The sequence below is a fragment of the Pleurodeles waltl genome, chromosome 9, assembly GCF_031143425.1.
Source record: "Pleurodeles waltl isolate 20211129_DDA chromosome 9, aPleWal1.hap1.20221129, whole genome shotgun sequence".
NCBI lineage: Eukaryota > Metazoa > Chordata > Amphibia > Caudata > Salamandridae > Pleurodeles > Pleurodeles waltl.
This window is the reverse complement of record NC_090448.1, coordinates 776,607,154-776,630,599: the sequence shown is the minus strand read 5'-3', so window position 1 is coordinate 776,630,599 and position 23,446 is coordinate 776,607,154. Positions and strand designations below refer to the sequence as shown.

Below are 23,446 nucleotides of genomic sequence, written 5' to 3'. Positions count from 1 at the left end.
CTTCACCATTTAACTGAATTTTAACAACTATTAAACATAGTTGTTTAATTATTTTTCTAGCTAGTCCCATTCAATAAAAATGGAATTTGTATTCAATTTTGCTTACCAGTGTTTTCTATGGAACAGCTCAGCCTTCTACAGTAAAAATTGCTTTGATGTGCTAGTCAGTGTAAGGGCATATTTAACATTAACCTTTGTAAGTCCTACTTTTAAATACCATGCACCCTGTCTTAATGGGCAATAAGACCTACTTATGGGTGGGTTATAAATATATGAAAGAAAGGTTTAGGCCAATTGAAAGGAGTTGTGTTGACAAGTAGAATTTACAGTTAAAACCTGCCCAGCCAAGCTACTGGTGGCAGACCTGCAGTCATGTTTACATGGTCAGGGTAGTGGATGGCACAATGGGTGCTGCAGTTCCCTTGTGACATTTAACTTATAGGACCTGGGTAAAATTGGGTACCATAGGCTGGAAACTTATAGGTAAGTTAAATATGTCTAGCAGGTATACACCATTATTACCATGATGAAAGAAGGAGCACAAGCATTTTACCACTGGTAAACACAAGTAAAGTGCACAGATTTCTACAGCCAGCAAAAATAGGTTTCACCAAGAAGGTAAAAAATATTCAGGGTGACCCTGGAGAAAGGGCAAATTTCCAATAAACTGTTCTGAAATTACCTCTATTCAACACAAGCGGCATTCAGTTAATCTGACCAGGACCTTGATTTGTGCTGCTCAGACACTCTAATCATAGGGGGAATCTGCCTAGCCACACCAAAGGAGGGGCACCCGGGTATAGGGAAGCAGTGGGGAATACCCATGGTGCAGTAGACCAAGCACCAATTCCTTTATCTATGCTTGTTAGTATTTCCTGAGTGGGGTTCCATTTTAAGTGCATGTAATAAAGTCCTTTTCTTTTCTAAAGTAAAGCAGTAGGTTGGACAATCAGTTTTGCATTACAGGGCGATTGTGTTTTGAGTCTGTGGACCCCACACTACCTCCTGAGGCCTGTGAATATCCATCATTGTACCACAGAGTCAACAGCTGAAGAGGCTGTACTAAAGCCATGATAAGATAGACATTAGAGGCAAATAACGTCTGCCCCATAGTTGAGGCCTTATAAAATATGGAAAATACAGCAAAAAAGAGTTGAAGGAAAAAGGATAAAGCAAAGAATACCAAATGCCAAGGAAATAAAGGGAAAGGTAAGCAAGAAGTAGCAGGAGATATGGAATAAGACGATAAAATATGAAGAGGAAGATGATAGGAGTCTGAACAAAGGCAACAAGAGAAAAGCAAAAGGAAAATATTCTCAGACAAATTAGTAAGAGAAAGTGAACAAGATGGATGTGAAAGAGAAAGAGAGAGAGGAAGTAAGGGCAGTAAAAAAGAGAGAGAGGGAAATTGAGGAAGAGGAAACGTGTGAATCAAGAGACAGTGATAGAGGCAAGGTTTACACGCACACAAGAGAAGAACAGTCAACATATGAAGTCTATGCAGAAGGTGTGGTGGAACATCGACTACTGACCTTCTGAGTGTAACCGTGCAGCGTCTCCTGGGAGCAGCCTACCACAATGTTCTTATGGACCCGCACCAAGCCAACTGGTTGAGAGTTCAGCTCAATGCAGTTCTTAGGCCGCCTGGAATCTCTAAAAGGAAGCTCACACTTTAATATTTATAGATGGCTTAGCATGCATTGGTGTGGGGTATCTAAACACTTCATGCAAACCACAAATGAATTCACTCTCCTGCTTTCACTATCACTTGTAATAAAAACAGACAGGCGGAACCCTGTAAGTTGTCCAATATTTGAATAATCCTTTGAGAATGGTGGCATGCAAATCAAATGGGTTTGTACATACATTGTACAGCCAGTGGAAAAGGGACAGCAGCATGGCAAGCTTCCCTTGGGTCTCTGCCAATAAACCTTGGACCCTGACATGAAAGTGCCAGAAAGTAGATATTGTAACCTCCGATATAGCACTTTCCATGAAAATGGTTAAGTCAATACAGAAATGTAGGCGCAGCTCTGCCAGTGTTTGTTGAGAACAGTCCAGAATGAGGTGGGTAAGAACCATCAAAGTCATACAGTAAATAGAAAACAATCTAGATTTTAATAATTTTGCTCAACTCTACTTGGAGTTGTAGAAGTATATTCATCATAATAAGCAGTCGTAATTTATAAGGCCTGTTTAAAAGGATGCAGAAAGGGGCTTAACAATAGTGGAGTAGAAGAGGTTTGACAGTGTATGTGTGTTCCCTGGGAATGGGACTGTACCTTTCCAACATTTACCTTTTCATTTCCTGTTGTAATGTGAACATACACCTATGATATAAGATTACTAAAAAGAATGGTATGCATCCAAACCATTTGTCCCAGTTTTTGTTGGTATTTTGAAATTATCCACCTGAATTACTGAGGGATTTTCTGAGACAGGAACTAGAAAAATAACATAGGATTCGACACCTGTGTAACTTTAATAGGATTAAACTAACATTTCAAAGTTTAATGCTTTAAGGGCCAGGTTTATCAATATTTGATACAGTGCAATGCAGCAAGACAACTTTCTGTGCTGCGCTGCATATATGGAACATTTCTGCTCTCTCACTGTGCTGGCGCACAAGTAGGCACCCTCGAGCCATGGTGCAAGGGTGCCTGTGTTGCAGGCAGGATTGTTTATGTGCAGGAAGGGACACCTTCCTGCACAAAAACAATCTTTCAAAGCATTTTCCACTTTCTAAGTGTGTTGCAGAATGAAGCACACTTAGAAAGAGGGAACAACAAGGAGAAATAAAGATATTTCTCCTTGTGGTTTATCTATCTGGAAATGGTGTACAATTTTGGAGAACTCCCAGGATTACTACTCTTAGTACATCTGGGAATGCAGCAAAACGCATGGGTGGATGCGTAGGAATGCTCATTCTCCACCTGTGTGAGGCCTTCCCAGAGCAGAGCACTGCATGTCAGAGACTTGCGCTGTCATGCATTACTTCAGATTAGCAAGCCGCGCAGGTCCACGCAAGATGGCTTTGCGTGGCTTGGTAAATCTGAGTTAAGGATTTTGTTGCCCTTGCATTACCTTACATAAAACAAGGGCAACGCAAGGGCTTGATAAATCAGGCCCTAAGTTTTTAACAGCCTTTTGAAAGTTAGTGCCCCCTTGATTTGATGTGTCACTTAAAAAAAGTCTGGATAATGTTCAATTTATATTTATTTAGTTACACTGAGTGCAAATAACTATATGAATACCATTTAGCTAATTAACTTTTAGCAGGACCTTCTGTAAACCTGCCAACAGCTTACAGTTGGTGCTGCTGACGAGCAGCCAAAAGACCATTTTCACAAGATGATGTCTTTGGAGGAGATTTAAGTACACAGCACAACGTGCTTTTTGAAATGTGTTACTGACACAGTATCCCACCTCACCCTCACCAAAAAGCTCCACCACATCGGCAAACAGGAAGACGCCCTCAAGTGGATCGCTTCCTTCCTCAAAGGACACACCCAGAGAGTCAAGCTACCGCCCTCTACCTCAGAGGCACAAGAGCATCATTTACAGCATTCCCCAGGTATCTTCTCTCAGTCCCACCTTGTTCAACCCCTACATGATATCACAGGCCGACATCGTCCACACCCATGGACTCAACATCATCACCTATGCATCCTCTCCCTCACAGAAAACCCTGCCACCACCAGAACAAACTTCTAAAATGTCATAACAAGCATCACCAAATGGATGAGGTCCAACTGCCTGAAGCTCAACATGGACAAGTGCTTATCTTTGGGAAGAGCACCACACTGGGGGGCGGCACCTTGTGGCCCCTGAACCCAGACTCACACCTTCCCCCACGGACCACACCCGCAACCTCGGCAACATCCTAGACAGCAAACTCACCATGAAGAGCCTGGTCTACATGGTATTCTCCTCAGCATGCTTTGGAAGATCTTCAGATGGATCCCCATCAACACCAGGAAAAAGGTCATGCAAGCTCTCCTCACCAGGAGACTGTACTAGGGAAAGACACTCTACACCTGCACCACCATCTAAGACCATACAGAATGTTGCAGCCAGACTCCTCTTCAACCTCCTCAAACGGCCCTGCATCATCCCCCACCTCAGAAACCTCCATTGGCTCCCAGTCCAGAAAAGATGCCAGTTCAAGATGATAACTCACGCCTACAAAGCCCTCCACAACCACAGACTAGCTTACACCAACTACTGCCTGACCTTCCACCATCCCATCAGACAACTGTGCTCCGCCTCCCTTGCTCATATTCCTCGCATGGGCCACAGCAGAGTCCATTCTTTCGCCTATCTCACTGCCAAATCATCGCACGATCTCCCCCTCCACCTGTGAACTTCACCCTGACTCGTGGACAGAAAGAGACTCAAGACCTGGCTCTTCAACTAGAGACAGCAAGACCACAGCGACAAGATACCCTCAGGGGTGATTGGCCGCAATGTATAAGTACTGTTTGATTGATTGATTGATGCACAGTCCATCATCAACATTTAGTGATTACGCAATCAAGTGGAAGACACATGAAATTTTAACACCCTATTCTGTGCAGATAGAGAAATGAAAACGGCATGAGTCAGTACTGGTTTCATACCTACCTACGTAGGATGTAGATACTCCCGTTTCTGCAAGCTACGGTGACACGATACTCTACATCATACTGCCCAGTAACATCCAGAAACACAGGGACACTAGGAAGGCTGACCTGTGGGAATAGATACCTACATAAAAACACAACATTTCCAATATTCCTTTTATAGATATCATATTGATATAGATGTAAATGTTGCAACTCTTAAGTATTCTATTGACATCGGACATCAGACAGAATGGAAATATGCTGTGCAAATCACAAGGCTTGTTTGTAAGCAGGCAAACATTTTGTCTAAGAATGCTTCCTTCAAATATTGCACATAGACCATCAACGTAATTTTAACCTGAAAATTACTGTTTATTGGAGCGGTAGGGTCTCACATTCCCTGCTGCATAAGCAGAACTTATGGCACTAGTGGTAAATTGAATAGGGGCAACCTCATTTCATATGATCCAATGTGGGACCAGAAAACGAGTTGGACTGTCACTCCCAATACAGCAAATCATGCCAGGATCAGTAAGTAACACTGATTATCGTATCTTGCTCTACCCTTACATAACATCTTACCTTTGTCAAGGTAGTGAAGGCTTCTGAATCAAGGATGTATACTTCCTGGCTCTCTGTGCCAATCACTAAGCAGCTCACTGCATCTTCATCTGCCATATTCTTTTTCAGGGTGCCCATACATGTGATCGCCGTCTGTAGAGAATATTTAAAAAAATGAATTCTTTGACCAAGGAAAGTAATAGGGATCTCATGTTTAGGTTCACCTGCCCTTTCTCACTGCCCTCCAATCTCAATTCCCTTTAAAATGTCAGTGTAGCTTTACATATCAAGCAGCAGTCAGAATTTATCCTATGGCAACAAAGTGTTGTACTGAGGGATATCCTGCTTTGAAGTCTGATTCAGGGTACAGGTATACTTCAGCACACCTCAGTCTTCTGGGTCCTAAGGGCAAGGAGAATGGAAGGAAGGCTGCTTGGGCAGTTAAGCACATGGCACAGCCAACTAGAACTGCAAGAAACCTGTTACCAACATACCTTTTCTCAGATTTGCACAGTACAGGCATAATCAATGGTACATGCATTAGGACAGTACAGGCATACTCATTGGCACATGCTTGGATTATTTTACTTGATATTTACGCCCTACACGTTTTTTTTAAACTAATAAACATAAAAAGGGCATTTTTCTACTATTTCCTGCCCCTGCATGAGGCTGGAGGGTTTTGGAAAGTGATTAATGTGGCATAACAGCCCATGAGAGTTTACAACCACAGAACTCCGTAGGTACCTAACTTTGATGACCACAAATAAAAAAAACTGCTAGAAAAAATGCTGGTTGGCTAAAATGAGAAAAATGCATTATGGAACACAAATAATACAAGAAGCACTTTTCAAAACACACTCAGTGCAGCTAGTAACAACTTTGAAAGCACAGCTCTAAAAGAAGCCCAATAAGCCTAACATTTCCAGAGTAGTGCTCTTTGGCACCAAACAAAAATCAGCTAAGTTAACCTAGGAGTACCTGCCAACAAATCACCATTCACATGAACACACCACTCAGGAATGCTGTCAGCTAGAGTTTTTAAGATAGATTGACAACACCGTATGTATTTATTTAATTATTAAATAGTCTTCTATCACGCTCAAGAGCCAAAGAGTAATAGGGCGCTTTACAAAAAACTTGGTTTCATAGTTACATTATACAAAAGTGGCAAATATAACAATAAAAAAAAATACATAACAACCTGCATGTTTGGAAGGACCTTTACAAGAAAATTATGGTAACAGACACATTCTTCTCTTGACATCAAGTATACATTTTGGAGGCTACTGTTTTAAAGACCGGAAGAAAAGGTGGATTTTTCTGTGTTTTCTAAAAGTAAGAAAGATCGACTTGTTTCTAGTGACTTTGAATTGAGAGTTGTAGGCAGCAGAAGTGGCACCTATGAAGGAATGCTTCTTGGCAAACACTGTTCTGAACAGAGCAGCTCTGAAATATAAGGAGCACTGACGTGATGGACAGCTTTCTATGCAAGGGTGCAGTCAGAAATCCTTTCAGAGGGCCACGGGGCAAGTAGGACTTTCTGTCCCAAACCATGAGGGCTGTAGCATTTTACTCCTGCGGTTCTGGGGCTCATCCTGGTCTTGGCAGGCATGCAGAAGGTTGGTGCTCCAGGCACAGGGCACATGTTCTTGGCTCCTGGGTGATGGCCTCTCACCCAGATGGGAGACTGGCAAACATGGTTTCCAAGTCCTGCTTGCAGCACCAAGAAGTCTTGGAGATCTACCCTCCCTGACAAGATGTGCTGTTCAACAAATTATAGGGCACACGCTCCCACCTTTGTACTCCAAACCCAAACATGTGATTTACTGTCTGGGCTTTGAAGTTCGTGTTGGGACTGTAAGCTCCTTTGATGCGCTCTCTCATCTGGCCTGCCCTTTGTCAAAGAGACAGTCTGCCACTGAAGCAGTGGCTCTAATTCTAGATGAGCCACAACACAAGCCAAGAGAGTAAACGGGGATCACAGCTGGCTGTCAGTCACCGCTAAAATATGCCCAATAAACGTTCAAGGGACTAGCCTTTCTCTCCATCATATTCCCTGATAGTGCCAACTGTATCAGCCCCATCATCTTCCAGACAATGAGCACAAGCCCCAATAGAATCAAAGAGCAACTTGATGTGCATAGAGGATGCTCAGCACCTCCCCCTTCTGTAATTGTGTCCCACCCTAGCCTCAGGAAATGTCAGTGATCCACACCTCCTGTCTGTGGGTTGCATTCCTCACCTCTCCAGTCCCTAGGCCTCCAAAATGGAACCCACAAGCTGATATGTTATGTACCATCCACATGCACACATTTGCAACTAGGCATGCACGCACAAGTGTCATGTGCTGTTTGCATTGCACACAACCCATGCAGGCCAAGGATGACTTAAGTACAAAGAACTTTACATGAGTGTGCTACTAGGATCCACTCCCATGACACAAGCAAAAATGCATGTTCACATTACTGATTCTACTGAACACAAAGTCAACCAACAACCCAATTTCTCACAGTGGTGTTTGAGGCGAGTATGTAATAAGGAATCCCCAATGTTATCCTACGGGAGGGGTAGGCCTCACAGTAGTGAAAAACAAATTGGGCAGTGGGACACCACCACATACAGCAAGATTAAAGTACTGACGATTGGTTCTATCCAAAACGTTGAACAGAAATGACAAAACATCACCTCCGAGAGAATGGTAAAATCAAATGGAAAAATAAGACTGCACCTCATTTACTAGACTTTGAAGCTGTGATGTTCCTCTATACCTCACACCCAAGATTTCACCTCTATTGATAATGGACTTCTTCCGTTGGCATCACATACCTGTCGCTTGATGGGCAGATGTTTGTGCAGGCTGACAAAGCTCTCCATCTCTGGCAGGTCCAACATGAGGAATCTGAAGTGAGAGAGTGAGTCACAGGGGAAAAATGGTGTGAGATCTACATTAAGAAAATGGTTAGTGTGGATGAGAAACAGATGGCATTTAATTATACAATGGAAAAGAAAATATCCATGAAACATCAAATTCATAGAGATGTCTAATCCAATCATAAGATATAAAGTATTGCAGAAAACTGCAACAAATATGTAATATTAGTTCAACATGTTATTTCAATTCACATTTTTCTCCGTCTGCATTGGTATTCTTCAGGCAAATTAAGAAATTGAAGAATCAAGGGATCAGCCACATTAAGGGGTAGATATACCTACTATTGTCCAAACCCACTAATTTATACGCATTGTAATGCTCAGATCTAGTCTTGCTTTGTTCACTGGTATACATTTTAGAATTACTATATAACCCATACCAATATAAACGCTCTTTGATCGTGTCACCCCAACCAGAGCCAATTTTCGCATTCCTTCGGTTACTGAATATCCATAGGTGTATAGACCTATTAATCACAAACACAGGAACTGCTAGAAACTGCTCAGAGGTACAAATCAACCAATTACAGCCACATAGCCATTGACCCAGACAAAATAATATCCAAACTACAATCAAGAAACAACCACAAATAGGTACCAAATTCCTTTCTCTATGCAAGGAAAAAAAAAAAATCAGATAGAATACATTAACAATTAAAACGCATTTGTTAGTTGAAACCCAAATAAAATCAGACGTATTAAAAGCAGCAGACTATTAAATACCCACAATACCAGAATAATGCAAATGCACCCAAAATAAAAAATGCAAATATCAACGCTAAGTACTCTAGACCATTACAAACAAACCATACCAAACATAGACCACAACAAACTCAAGCCCATCACATATCAATAAAAAATCATCCAGGCAAAAACAAAAACTCTTCTACTAATTTAAAGACTGCAAAAAACATGATCAAGAAACAACAATCTCATCATACAGTCAAACCAATGTCTCCATAGTGAAAATAACAAACTAACCAAAACACAGATGTTCAAAATACCGAAAAATGACACAAAATCCAAAATCACCCAGGTACATTGAAAAATCCATTTTCAGTTAGAGAAACCAACAACATAAAGAAGACCCAAACTTTCGTGAGTCACTCGGTAGAGCTATCATGGTATATTTTGGTATCAATGATCATACGGCCTCAACAAGGCACTTGGAATGGGACGCACTCAAGGTCACATACAGGGTCACTGTCTGGGTTTACAGTGGAACATGCGCAAGGCGATTGAAATGAACCTAACACAAGTGGAAGAAGCATTATTAGAGCAAGAAACATACGTGCAACAAGAACCGGAGGGATGGCGTTCACTGGCGGACAGCCTTAGGGAGCGAATATCCCTGTTGAGGCGCCTACTCTGTCTTAATTACTGCGCACACTCAGCCTGTATGCATACCGCAGCCGACCGATCAGGTCGGTTGTTGGCATGGCTGATACATCAGGAGAGCGTCGCCGCTCCGGTACCGGTGATACGCTCTGTGGAGGATGCCTTGCTGAATACCCAACGGGAACTACACAATGAGTTTACACACTACTATACACGCCTGTATCAATCTTAGGTGTCGGCGAGCCCTGTGGAATGTGATGCATTTATCGCTGCACTTCCTTTGCCCTGCCTCACAGATGACTATCGTGAGGACTTGGCAGTACCACTAAAACTGGCCGAGCTACAGGAGAGTATATGTGCCCTTGCCACCAGTAAAACCCCGGGCCCAGACAGCCTTCCAGCTGAATTTTACAAAGCCTATGCCCCTATGATTACCCCTTACCTACTGAAAATGTATGAGGAGGCACTCCCTACATCCATGCTTTCCGTTTCTGAACGGAGGCGCTGCTGATCTCCCTTCCAAAACCTGGTCGAGACCCGGCCATGCTGTGCCCCTATAGACCCCAGGCCATGCTCCACACGGATTATAAGATACTGGCTAAAGAGATTGCTGCGCGCTTGGCGCTTCTGGTCCCCACATTGGCTCATATGGACCAGAATGGCTTTGTGCCAGCCCGAAGCACATCATTGAATATCCGACGTTTCTTCTGGGTCATGAAATATTACACACAGGCCTGGCCAGCCGCTGGATGTCTGGCATTAGACCTCGAAAAGGCCTTCGACCCCCTGGAATTGTCCTTTTTATTTCGGGTTCTGAGACAATACGGATTTGGCCTCTACTTTATGAGACTAGTGCGGCTGTTGTATATGCAGCCTCTGTTCAGAGTAAAAACTAGTTCTATCATTTCTGATCAGATTCCACTGGGCAGGGGAACTCGTCAGGGCGGCCATCTCCCTCCCCCTACTTTTATCGCTAGCCATCGAACCCTTGGCGACAGAGCTCCACCACTGTGGGGCGAGCTGGGGCATCCCACTAGGAGACGGGTTCCAGGTGGTGTCCCTGTATGCGGATGACCTACTTCTTTATTTCAGAGCTATCTCAGATATCCCTGCTGAGGTTGCGTAGGTGCTACAACATTTTGCCTCCCTATCTGGCCTACATGTCAACTGGGGCAAATCACGTTTGTTACCCTTCCATCCAAAGATGAGGGAACCGGCCATACTGCTTTCTGGTACGCCAGTTCTCTGGCAACCCAGAACATTCAGATATCTCGGGATCCAGATATATCACTCAGAATCTGATCTACACAATGGAAACCTTAGACGTGTGGTCACCTCTAGTCATACTCAAATGTGCTTCTGGCAGACTCTGCTGCTGTCCGTGATGGGCCGAGGGGCCCTCCTGAAGATGGTGGTGCTTCCCCGCCTATTATATTATTTCTCCAACCTACCTGCTTATATTTCGGTGAAGTTTTTCAAAGAGTTAGAACCCAGGATCAGGGAGTTCATTTGGAATACAGGCCACTGTTGTGTATTACTGCGGAAATTATACGCACCGTTGGATAGAGGTGGTTTGGCGGTACTTAACCTAGAACACTATTACATGGCCTCCCAGCTACAGTGGTTAGCTGTCTGGCTCTCGGAGCAACACTTATTGGATACAGCTACAGCATTGCCACTGCGGACTTTGGCCATTATATATCCCATCTATTCCACCCAAACACGCGCACTAGGCCGCCAGAGTCCCTTTTTTTGGGTGTGGCCCATCGGTGTTATTGTAGGTGTGTCAACCTCACACATTCGCTGATTCCCTATGAACTAGCCCTGGCCCTACTAGGCACTCCTAGGAGCACCACTTCCACATTAGCAATGGAGCTGGAGCCCTGGCATACAGCAGGAATACATACATTGGGTGACCTATATAGGGATGGCACACTGACTCCCTTTGATATTCTGGAAGCAGAGACCGATTTACCACCGGGACAGTTTCTGCTTTACAACTCATTGAAGGCATCTCTGTCGCATCATTGGGGATATATATCTATGGAACCACGACCTCACTTGACAATACAATACATGCTGGTTATGGGTCAGGGCACGCATTTAGTGCATTGCTAGCTAGTTCGCTGCAAATACATACTACATCTACACATGCTGGTTTGCACGCCTTGTGGGAGGAAAACTAGCCCGGCCCTTTAAGGACAGGGAATGGGAAATGGCACAGAAGAGCCCCTCCTGCGTTCCACGGAATGCACGATTCCGCCTGATCCAACTTTATATACTACATAGAGCATATCTCATTCCTGAGAAAATCCACAGGTATTTTCACCGAACTGCTGCGCACTGTCCCAGATGTATACTGGTTGCGGCTGTTTTTTGTTTTTTTAAACATATGATGTGGTTGTGTCCTTCCTTGCATGCTGATTGGCAGGGAGTGACCTCCCACCCTTCTACCACGTCGCGCCCAGTGTTAAAACACCGGGGAGGCATGCATGTTGGGACTATTACCTAGATCTAGGAAATATAAGGCAACCTCCCGTTTTATGGACTTGGGCATTTTGACAGCAAAACGCCTTATCACGAAAAATTGGAAAGCCTCGGAGCCTCCCTCTCTGGTGGCATTGCTGCGTTCTTTCCTGTTGTGGGTGCAAGGAGAGGGGGGCAGCGCTGGGTAAGAAGGATAGCTTAGGGCTGAACAAGTATCCACTGTGTTTTAGCTGAGAAGCCATGCTCACTGGACTTACGACACTGTAGGGCGAATCTGAAGGTGAACCATGGGACTAGTGGGGCGTGATGAATAGACAAACGGGGTGAGGGAGTTGGTCTGTGGTTCTGTTGTAGTGAATCATAGAGTACCGGAAGTCTGAACTACTGTATGGGTTTGTCCCCTGGGAGCAGGGGCATTTGAGTGGATGAGTTGGGATGGAACAGGGACATGAAACATGAGAGAGATCATAATCATAGACTCTGGTTATATTTGCTGTACCTACTGTTGTCACCAATTGTTATTCCGGGTTACGCCACAAAAACGTAATAATGGAACAGATGAATCTTCTTGATATGTCGCAATTGCTCTGATATGACTAGCTGATCACTATGGGACTGTTACAACCTGCTTGTAGCTCTCCACTAATTCCTGTCAAATACTAGCAATTGTAGACCTGAGGGTACTATGTCTTATTCTGGGGACTGCTGCAATATATATATCTGTTGGAGATGATTTCTCTAAATGACACTGGTTATATCCAAATTATGTATTGAAAAACGTATAAAGTTATAAAAAACGAATAAAAAGATTTATGAAAAAAATAAAGAAGACACAAAAACACAAAAAAAAGTGGAAAAACACAAAACCATCAACAAACCTAACCACATAGACAAACAAGTTACTTACCTTTGGTGAAGCATTACCTGGTAGAGACTATATCTAGCAGCAGATTCCTTACCTTTGATCCCCCCTCCACCCGTCGTCAGACTGGACCTGGAAGATTTTTTGGGAGCAATACCCCTGCACACCGGTAGGTGGTGTCAGGTGGCTCTGCGTAGTATCCGTCGTGCCAGAATTGACGTCTGCTTCACTTATATGACCACCACCTCGTCCCGCTGACATCAGTTACTTTTCACAACTTTCCACACCGGAAGCACGAAGCCATGAAGTGCACTCACACTGGTGTGCCCATACTAGGGCCCTAAAACGGATGAGTCTTGAACCTAGAAATCTGTCCCCAGAGCGGGGAGGATAGGTGGGTCGGTAAGGAATCTGCAGCTAGATATAGGCTCTCATTACGAGTTTGGCAAGCGACAGAAGCCGCCTGCCACACTTGTACCGTCATCAGGCCGCCTGTGTGGCCTTAACTTCGCCGGCTCTATCAGGAGTTCACCGCAGGGCCTTATCATTGACGCCAGCTCGCAATGGAACCAGCGCCAATATGGAGGTGTGGCGTGTGCAGCAGCACCCGTCACACTTTCCACTACCCATAATTCGGCCAAGTGCATGGGCAGTGCAATGGCCCCCATGAGGTCCCAGCCCCTCCCTTCCACCAGCCTTTGCATGGCAGGACTACCGCCATGCAATAGCATGCAGAAAAGGGACTCATAATCCACAGGGCAGCACTGCCCTGGTGGATTAAAACCACAGAGACCACTAGGCTGTCGACTGGCCTCACCAGCGCTTTCGCCATGATTGTAATGTCGCTGTCGGACCGCCACTTTGGTGGCAGTCCAACTGCGACCGTGGCCCTGGTGGTCTAGTGACCGCCTGGGTCATAATGAGGTCCATAGTCTCAACCACATAATGTGCTACTGAAAATAAGTAACTGGTTCATCTGATAGAGACTTCTAGCCGCAGATTTCTTACCTTTGAATAGATACCCAAGCAATACCACCCCCGGTGCTGGGTCTGGGGACAAACTTAGCCTAAGAAGTCATGTAGAACCAAACAGGCTAAATGCCTGTCCCTGCGGACCTGACTGTCCAGGCACTAATGTTTGGTAAACGTCTACAGAGAAGCCCACTTTGCTGCCTGGCAGATATCCAGGACTCGGACACCACGTACTAACGTAGTGGTTGCCGGTGGAATGAGCCCACAAGCATGAGCATAGAAAGTGGACAAGGTGACCGGCTGGCCCACATGAAATGGTGGTACCACGTTTGGCAGGAAAGAGGCCCTGGTGCAAAGCACCAGTTTATCCAAAAACACAGATAAGAATGGAGGCTTGGAAGATAAAGCCTGAGCCTTCAGCTCACTCACCCTCCGGGCAGATGCACTCGCCACCGGAAAGACTGTTTTGATGGTGAGCAGCCTGACGGGACACTTGTGTAGAGGCTCGAAGGGAGCGTACATTAAGAATGTGCAAACCAAGTTAAGGTCCCACTGAGGCATGATGAATGGGGAAGGGGGAAAACATATCTCACAAATCTCTGTACAATAGTGGACTTAAAGAGTGTTGGTCAGGCAGCTGCAAGACAGCAGATAGAGCAGAAAGACAATCCTTTAGAGCTCCAACAGCTGAGACTTGCTGTGCAAGGGTAGGAATGAAAAGCAAAATGTCAGAAAGGGAAGCAGAAAGTTTGTCAATGGACTTTTCTGTACAATATGATACAAATTGCTTCCAATGGCAAGAATATAATATCTTGGTGGAGGGATATCTGGCTGCCAGAATAACATTACAGACTTCAGGATGATGGTCAAAAGCTATCAACTGCTGCCACTCAATCTCCACGCAAGAAGGCGAAGAGTTGACAAGTTTGGGTGAAGGACCCACCCCTGCTGCTGCAACAGAAGATCTTCCAGAAGAAGCAGCCTGATTGGAGAATCGACATTCATGTTCAGAAGCTCAAGATACCAGACTCTCAGTGGCCAGTCTAGAGCCACAAGGATGACTTGGGCCCAGTCCTTCCTGATCTTCTTGAGAACTCTCAGCAGAAGTGGTATCGGCTGAAAGGCATAGAGGAAGCCTGAGCTCCACTTGTGATGAAATGTTTCTCTGATCAAAAGCAGATTGGAAATTCCAGGCACAAAACTGCTGACACTGCACATTCTCAGTGGAGTTGAACAGATCTAACCAAGGCTGAAAGAGACCTGAAAGAGCCCTTACACCACCTCTGGGTGGAGACGCCGCTTGTGATCTGCTAAGTATTGATGGCTGAGCCAGAGCATTCAGGGAACCTTCCAGATGTTGAACCACCAGGGATATGATCTGCTGACCGAGCCGTGTCCAGAGACACAGGGCCTGTTGACAGAGGGTCGACGATCCCACCAGCCCTATTTGTTGCAGTACCACAAGGCAGGGTGTTGTCCGTGAACACCTACACTAGCCTTCCCTTGATGGACGGTAAGAAGGATTTTAATGTCTGAGGGACTGCAAAGACCTCCAGCATATTACTGTGGAGTCCTGATTCCGCCGGAGACCAGAGTACTCTGATCTCCAGCTCTCCCGAATGGCCACCCCATCCCAGGAGTGGATGTACTGTGAGATCTGGTTGGGTAAGGGAGAGGGGTCTGCCTCTGACCCAATCGCAATTCATTAGCCACTACTGCAGGTCCTCCGCAGTTCCCTCTGAGATCTGGACACTTTGGCGAGATTTCCCCTGATGCTGCACCCATTGGAGCTTTAGGTCCCACTGCAGAGCCTGCATATGCCATCTGGCATGCATCACCAGTAGGGTGCAGGAGGCCATGAGGCCCCAGAGCTTCAGAGACAATCTCAGTGAAACCCAAGTTAGAGGCTGAAACATCAGCATCATAACCTGAATATCCTGGACTCACTGCTCGAGAAGATAAGCCCGAAATTTCACTATGTCCAGAACTGCTCTGATGAAAGTGAGCATCCGAGAAGGAATCAGGTGGGACTTCTGCACATTCATAGTGAAACCCAGAGAATTCAGGAGGTTTTCTGGAGTCTGGAGATGGGAGGCAACAGCCTGGGGGAGCCCGCCTTCAACAGACAGTCGTCGAGCTAGGGTAAGACTGGCACCCCTGACCTCTGCAGATGTGCTGCGAACACGGCTATCATCTTGGTGAACACTGTTGAGACACTAGTAAGGCCAAGAGAAGCATGGTCATTTGAAAGTGCTTGTGGCCTACCGTAAACCACAATTAACACCAAGGGCAGGTAGGACAGGGATGTGAAAAAAAAAAAGCATCCTGCAAGTCCAGCGCTAATATTCAGACTCCTGGTTCCAGGGCAGACGAGATCTGAGCCAATGTGAGCATCCTGAACTTCTCATTTTTTAAGAAGTAGTAGAGGTTCCAAAGATCTAGAATAGGACGAATTTTTGAGAATTAAAATGTATGGGGAATAGCAACCACAGCCTATTTGGGCACCAAAACCCTCTCTATGCTCCCTTGGCCAAGAGAACCAGGACTTCCTCACGGAGCAAGGACAGATGAGCCTCCATCAGCCAGTGGTAGAAATGAGGGATTAAGAAAGCAGTGGATTTGAAGGAGAGGGAGTAGCCCTGCCGAATGCGATCTGTAGAACCCACCTTTCCGATATTATGGATCACCAGTGGTAGAGATGATGGTGGAATCTGTCACCAACTGAACGCCTATTATCTAACAGGGCAAGTTTAGGAGAATTCGGAGGCTGCAGCTGCATGGGGTGTGGTGGTGGTTGAACTAGACCACTAGGTACCTGACCCATGGGATTGGTAGGAACCACGCCGTCATCCACGCAGAGGCTGGGAAGCTTTCACCGGATGGTGGCTGGGATAGGTTTGGTGTGGCTGAAAACCCCTTCTGTGGCCACAAAAGGAGTGAAAGGCAGACTGGGGATGACACGGGGCAGCTGAGAGGCCCAACGACTTGGCCGTAGCCCACGTGTTCTTAAAGTGCTCCAGCGCCAAGTCTTCCTTGTCTCCAGAGAGACAGGTGCCATCAAAGGGCATGTCCATGAGGGGAGCCTGGACATCCCCTGAAAAGCCAGCCTTTCTCAGCCAGGCATGGTGTCTCAGTGGCATCATCATTGAAACCGCTCTGCCCAGCAAATTGGCCATGTCCAAACCAAAGCATGTAGTGAACTTCGCTGTGTCACTCCTGTCCTTGACTGCTGGGAGAGAATGGTCGGGTCTACTCCGTGACCTGTGACAGCATTTGGGCAACCATTTCCAACAGTGTGTGGGAATAGCGGCCCAATATGCAAGCAGATGTTCACTGACCGCAATGCAAGGCTGGGGGGAAGAAAACATTTTCTTACCAAAGCTGTCCAGGCTCTTGGATTCCCTGTCCCAGGGTGCGGGTGGAAACGCACTACGGGAAGTAGAAGCTTGGACCACCAAGCTCCCCAGGATAGGGTGTTAGGTGAGGAGGAAGTTTTAGTCCCCCGGGGTGGGGCGATGGGCAATAGTCCTATTCATCAGAGCCCGTGTATTGGGGTTGGACAACGGTCCGAGAAGGATGTTGGTGAGGGCTTCATTGAAAGGGAGCAAGGGTTCAGCAGAGGAAGCTCCCGGTTGCAGCACCTTTGTCAAGATGTTAGTCTTGACTGCCACTGAGGGCAACTCAAGGTTAAGTCCCTCAGCCACCCTCTTCCCCACCATAGCGTATGTATCGCCCTCCTCCGAAGCCATGGTAGAGGGCGAAAGCATGCCGGTATCTGGAGATGTGTCCAGTTCGCTGGCATCACCCAGTTCCTCACACCCGTCCATATCCTGTTCTTCAAACTGGTCTACTAAAGGGTCCAGTGACCCCTCCCATTCTTCCTCGAGGCCTAGCCCTCCAGAATAAGACACAGGCATCAACCTAGGGTACAAGGATCCTTTCGATGCCTGAATCGGTGTTGGTCGACACAGCTCCGGCTCTATGGCAGATTCAGGGATAACAATGGGGATGGTGCTGCCGGGAGCACTGGCGCCAGGACCAGCGCTGGGAATGGTCAGGGTGACACAACTGGTGTAGATCCAGACCCATGAACGGATCCATGGGGGCCCATCACAGCTGGGGTTGGAGCTGCCGGCGTGGAACCAGATGTGGCTCCCTCTGAACCCACGGGGCCCAGAGGCGCTCCAGAGGGGATGGGCTTCTCAACTATGAGGTGCATGGCCTCATAAAACTCTTTCATTTGAGTGGGGGGTCGCTCAGGCTCCCGGAAAGCTGGGCCAGCACAGAGTTGGCCCAGTCATAGGCTCCGAAGAACTGTGCCTCAAACGCGGATGTTCCGTCGGCTGAGGAGAAGTCGAAGCACGCTTCAACTTCTTTTGTTTTTTGTGCCTCTTATCTGAATATCCTGACTATTTCAAAAGGAACAAAGAGAACTTGGGACTCCTGGAACGATCCCAGGACCCTCCTCTCGACCGGAATCAATACTTCTGTGGAGTCGCCCAAAGCCAAGTCATCTGCCAGGCCGCTAGCAGCTTTAGGGACTGCTCCCTCAAAGCCTTCAGTGTCGAACTCCCTCCATCTCTGCTGCACCTCCGGAGACAGCCGTAATCCTCCGTTCTGAGCTCCTGAAGCACCTGTCCCTAAGATGGTGCAGCGGAGACCATTATTATCTGATATTATTATGGCTTGGATCTCGGCACAAAACATATTAAGCTCGCCCTGGTTCTAGGGTGTGTCTTCACCCTCTAGTACAGCTTCTACTGAACTTGTGCCAATATATGTCATGTATTCTGGCATATCAAACTCTCTGCTTGCCTAACCTAAAGCTGATCTCACCACATGTAATGTACTAGATCTGAAAGCCAGATTACGAATAACTCATCAGATCTCTGTGACACCCTTCAGATTTAATCACCAACTTGCATCTCAATATTGATTTATCAATATTGGAACAGCAGCTCTTTATCTGACCTACTAACTCTGCAATACCTCAACTGTGTAACTCTTGTGCTTAACCAGTGAGTCCAACTCTGCCCATACTGTACATTCTATTTCAGCTGGCTCTGATGCTGCTTGATCAGTTTGTTGCTCCAAATAGAGATAATCGGTCAATAAACCCTTCAAATTCCCTTTCCAATTGGAAACTGGGCTGTCTATAACACAAAAGTGTGTTAACATCACTTGCCTATCTATTGCTGGTCATCTTGCAACTTGCAAATGCCTGTAACCTCTAATTAGGAGGTCCATCAGTGAGACCAGACTACATCTCCCCCAGTACACAGAGAGCTAAAGCTCATAAGCTTCTCCACAACCGCTGAATCTGCAGTTGACTGAAGCTTAAACATGGAAGCAGAAAAAATTTCTAAATTCTCACTAAAACACTCCAAAGCTGATCAAACAGCCTCAGACTCACTGATAAAAGGGAAGGCCATGGAAATGATTCTATAAAAAAAAACTGGCTGATGTCCATGACCTGGCCAAATCTACTAAAACAAACACAGACACAATGCAACTAGAACTCCGTACTATAAGAGTAAATATCAGTAACATCACAGACAAGCTCTCTGAAGTAGAACAGCAAATAAGTGTCATTGAAGATGCTTCAACCAAACCCAAAACAGAGCTTAAAATGCTCTATGCATTCACCAAACTCTTCAAAATGAGGTCACGGAGCTGGAACACAGGAACCGCAGTGGTAACCTGTGAATCTTTGGTGTCCCAGAGGATTCAGAGGACTCTGAATTCTCCTGCATCATATACCTGGAAAAATGGCTTCCAAAAGTCACCAGTATAATCTTCACAGTAGACTTTGAACTTGAATGTGCACATCGCATTCCTTCATTCAAGATGGCAAACAAATAAACAAAGTGTCAAATTGTTTGTAAACCGTTCCACTTCCAACACAAAGAACTGATCCGCAGCTACATGCACAAACATATTTTCATCTTATCTTATGGAATGGCCATACAATGCATGTCTCCCAGGACTACCCTAAATCAACTGTTGACACGATGAAAGACTTTCTAGACCTATGCTCTCGCCTTAAAAACTGAACCTCCAATTCTCATTTGCGGGACTAGCAAGATTTAGAGTCCTTCTAAATGGCAGACATCATCTTTTGTCAAAGAAGAATTACCTTTTACATTCCTGGATGAATGGGGAGATCGCGACATAGAAGCCCAATTTTCAGGTTCTAATAAAAGAAAAATCTGAAGTTGTGATATTCCTTATACACGATTGACTCCTGTTGGAGCGTGCTGGCAAGCATGTTGATTTTGTGGCGGCTATCAACCTTCGCTCAGATGTTAGTTAAATGTTTTGATGCATCTTTACTGGACCAACTGTTACTATGTTGCCTCTATTGCAGCTTATTCCTGCTCATAAGGAATTATCTTATTATTGTGTGACATATAGCGATATATATATATCTATATATATGTATATAGATATATATATCGCAATTTTTAAATATATGTACACAAACACACACACTAATCTACACTAAACCACAAATATGGAACTCACCCCACATCAAGTTCTCATGCGGCACTTGTTTCTATTTCTATATGCCGGTCCTTTCACTATGAAACATAAACCACCCTAACATGAACCCCTCCTTTATAAGGTACCCATGCTTCCTTCGAAGATGCGCACGCACACCATGTTTGTTATTATTTGTATCCTTGTGTCCAAAGGCTCCTCATTAGACCCTTCTGATTGTTGTTCACTGATTGGTCTTGTGAGAGTTGGTTGACATCTTTCTGTCCTCCAATTTACCTCTTGTGGGTTGGAAGGGCTGGGGGGCAGGGAAGGGACTTTTGAAGTTTGTTTCGGAGTTTGTTTGGCATCTTTTTGGTGAGTTCTGATTTTATTTGCATTGCTGGGTTGTTTTAGGTTTGTCAAATACACTGAATGGTTAGACAATCCGTAATGCACATCAGTTATAACACGTAGCACATACGAAACATTGCTCAGGGTCACCCTAACTTTTGTTCAATATACATCACCTGTACCTCATCAAAACTGCGCTCAATTCTATAATCCACGTAGAATACAACCTACATTCCACTCATCTCTTGAATCACACTGTACCTCAATCCTTTCACAACTTAACATCCGTGACATGTTACAGTTAATCAGTTACCAACTACTGCATGACGGCTAATTTATCCTTGGCTAAAAACCTAACAATCGTCTCATAAAACATTAAAGGTTTACATCACCCGGTGAAGGGTAAAAAAGGACAAAAAGGGTAAAAAAAAAACTGAGAGAAGCTGCGTCACTTAACAACAGATGGATAAGTCAAGTCATATGATCCCCCGCTTTCAATAACAAGAATGGGGTTATATCAATTATATCAAGGAATTCCAATCGTACTCTAATATCTCAATCAACGGATGATGATGGTAGACTAGCTTATAAGAAACTCATTCAGAATAGAAGATACATCCATCTCCTCAACCTTTATGGTCCAAATGCTGACGCACCAGGTTTCTGGGACTTTTTGAGTGCCACCCTAAAACATATCCCTAGTGATGAATTAACAATAGTGGGTGGAGACTTTAACCTCCCTCTTCACTTAATTCTAGATAGGTAAGTGAAATCCTCTCTCCACGCCTCAAAGTTTCAGAAGGCACTGTTAAGTATATGTACCAGATTCCACCTGAAAGATTGCTGGAGACTACAATACCCTGACAGTAAGGATTGCACCCTCTTTACATTTCCACATTCCTCATACTCAAGAATGGATTACTTACATATATCAGGTTTTCGTACTCACCTTATTGAACAAACTGACATATTACCCGTCTAGTCTCGGACCACTCATGTGTATATTTCACAATCTCAGGGACTAGCCTCAAACCCAAAAACAACATTTGGTGCTTCAATGATGAAGCCCACACATTGTTTATAAAAATGACTATCTTTAACAATATGAAGAACACTTCATCTGATATTGAGGAACCTACCTTCTGGGGTGCATTTACAGCTTCTACCATGGGCACTTTAAAATATAATCAAGCTAATCTAAACAAAGAATATAATAAAATAGTTTCTCTGGAAAACAAGATTAAAAAATTAGAGGCTCGTCACATGACAAATCTTGATTCCGACACCCTCACTCTTAACTAATAAAAAAAAAATCTAACTATAACAGACTATTAAGGGAGAAGGAAGGAATCTGGATTAACAAATTCAAAGGCCTAAACCTTTGCGAGGTGAATAGGAAAGGAAAATGCTTGCATCCTATCTGAAACAAACAAAACCATCAAAGACAAATGTAATAATGTACAAACAGATCCCCATAAGATTTTGGACATGTTTAAAGACTTCTACAAATCCTTATACGAAGATGACTTTCGAATCTCACTTGAGGCCTGCAGATTCTATTTAGATAAGTTAGACCTTCCTCACCTATCCTAAACAGATAGAAAGAAACTTAATTTGCCCATCACTGTTGAAGAAATACAGCTAGCAATTAAATCCCTTAAATCTAATAAAGCACCAGGCCTGGACGGCTTTACAGCAAGCAGCACTGCCCTGGCGGATTGAGACTGCCAGGCTGGCGGCAAACCGGCAGTGTCGGCGGTCTGACCATGGCGGCTCCGCCACGGTCTGACCACCATGACCGAGGCGGTCTGACTGCCACCACGAGTCTGGCAGTCTTAAGACTGCCAGACTCGTAATGAGGGCCATAATGTGTAATTAAATATTAGACATTGAGTAAAGTAGCACTGAAAACAGCAGAGGCTTACCTTATTGAAATAGGTGCTGTGACACCACCTGTCCGACAGCTGCATCACTGCGGTGTACTGAATCCAGGCAATAGTGCTGAGTAAAAGTGAGAACGCTCTTCCACGTTGCAGCACAACGTGGAGACAGCCCTTGTGGAGTGCACCTTTGGATTGGAGGAAAGCGGTTTGCCCACTCGGGAGTGCCAAAATTGTATAATTGCGGAGATCCACTGTGCAATGGTTGCTTTAGTAACAAGGTGTGCCTTGTTGAGTCTGTCATATGCAACAAAGAGTTGCTCTGCTTTACAAAACTGTTTGGTACAATACAAGTTGAACATGAGACATCTTTTATGTACAGTTTATGCAGAGATTTCTCAGCCAAGGTGGCTGGATTTAGGAAAGAAAAATTAAATGATAGGTGAATTAAAGTGAAATTGTGAAGCAACTTATGAATACATTTTATATTTAGTCGTTAGAATAACAACCTAGTCTGTGAAGTGGAGAAAAGGCTCTTGGGTTGTGAACGTCTGAATCTCACACACCCTTCTAGCGGATGTCAACACCAATAGTGTAGGCAATTTCCAAGTAAGGAATTTTAGATCCGCCTTGTGAATTGGTTCAAATGGTGCTTTGATGAGTTGAGAAAGAACAACGTTAAGATGCCATTCCCGCACAGGAGCTCAGGCTGAAGGGAAACTCCAGAAAATTAATTTCATGAATTGTTTGACTATCCTTGTGGATATTGCTGCAAGGTGTGTTTTCACAGACGCATGTACAAAACCTGAATGAGCCAGAAAAAGATGATAAGGTAAGATTTGCTCAGAGATGCTTCCAGGGAGTGCAGATTGGGTTGCTGACACCATAAGCAGAATCTTTTCCGTTTCAATCTGAGGGATTTGTTAGTTGATTCTGTCCTTGCAAGGATAGCTTTGCATTCTTGGGGAATATTCACA

The 23,446-nt window shown here is 44.8% G+C and overlaps 1 protein-coding gene across 2 annotated transcripts in view; it reads right to left on the bottom strand.

Moving 5' to 3' along the window:
- BBS1 (Bardet-Biedl syndrome 1) overlaps positions 1-23,446 on the bottom strand; it is a 373,242-nt gene that overhangs the window by 253,546 nt on the left and 96,250 nt on the right. For both annotated transcript variants that reach the window (XM_069207969.1, XM_069207970.1), the window contains 4 exons: positions 7,995-8,067; positions 5,187-5,318; positions 4,624-4,730; positions 1,533-1,653 (listed from right to left, as the gene is read on the bottom strand). In XM_069207969.1, the coding sequence (XP_069064070.1) occupies positions 1,533-1,653; positions 4,624-4,730; positions 5,187-5,318; positions 7,995-8,067 (433 nt within the window). The remainder of the gene's footprint in view (positions 1-1,532; positions 1,654-4,623; positions 4,731-5,186; positions 5,319-7,994; positions 8,068-23,446) is intronic.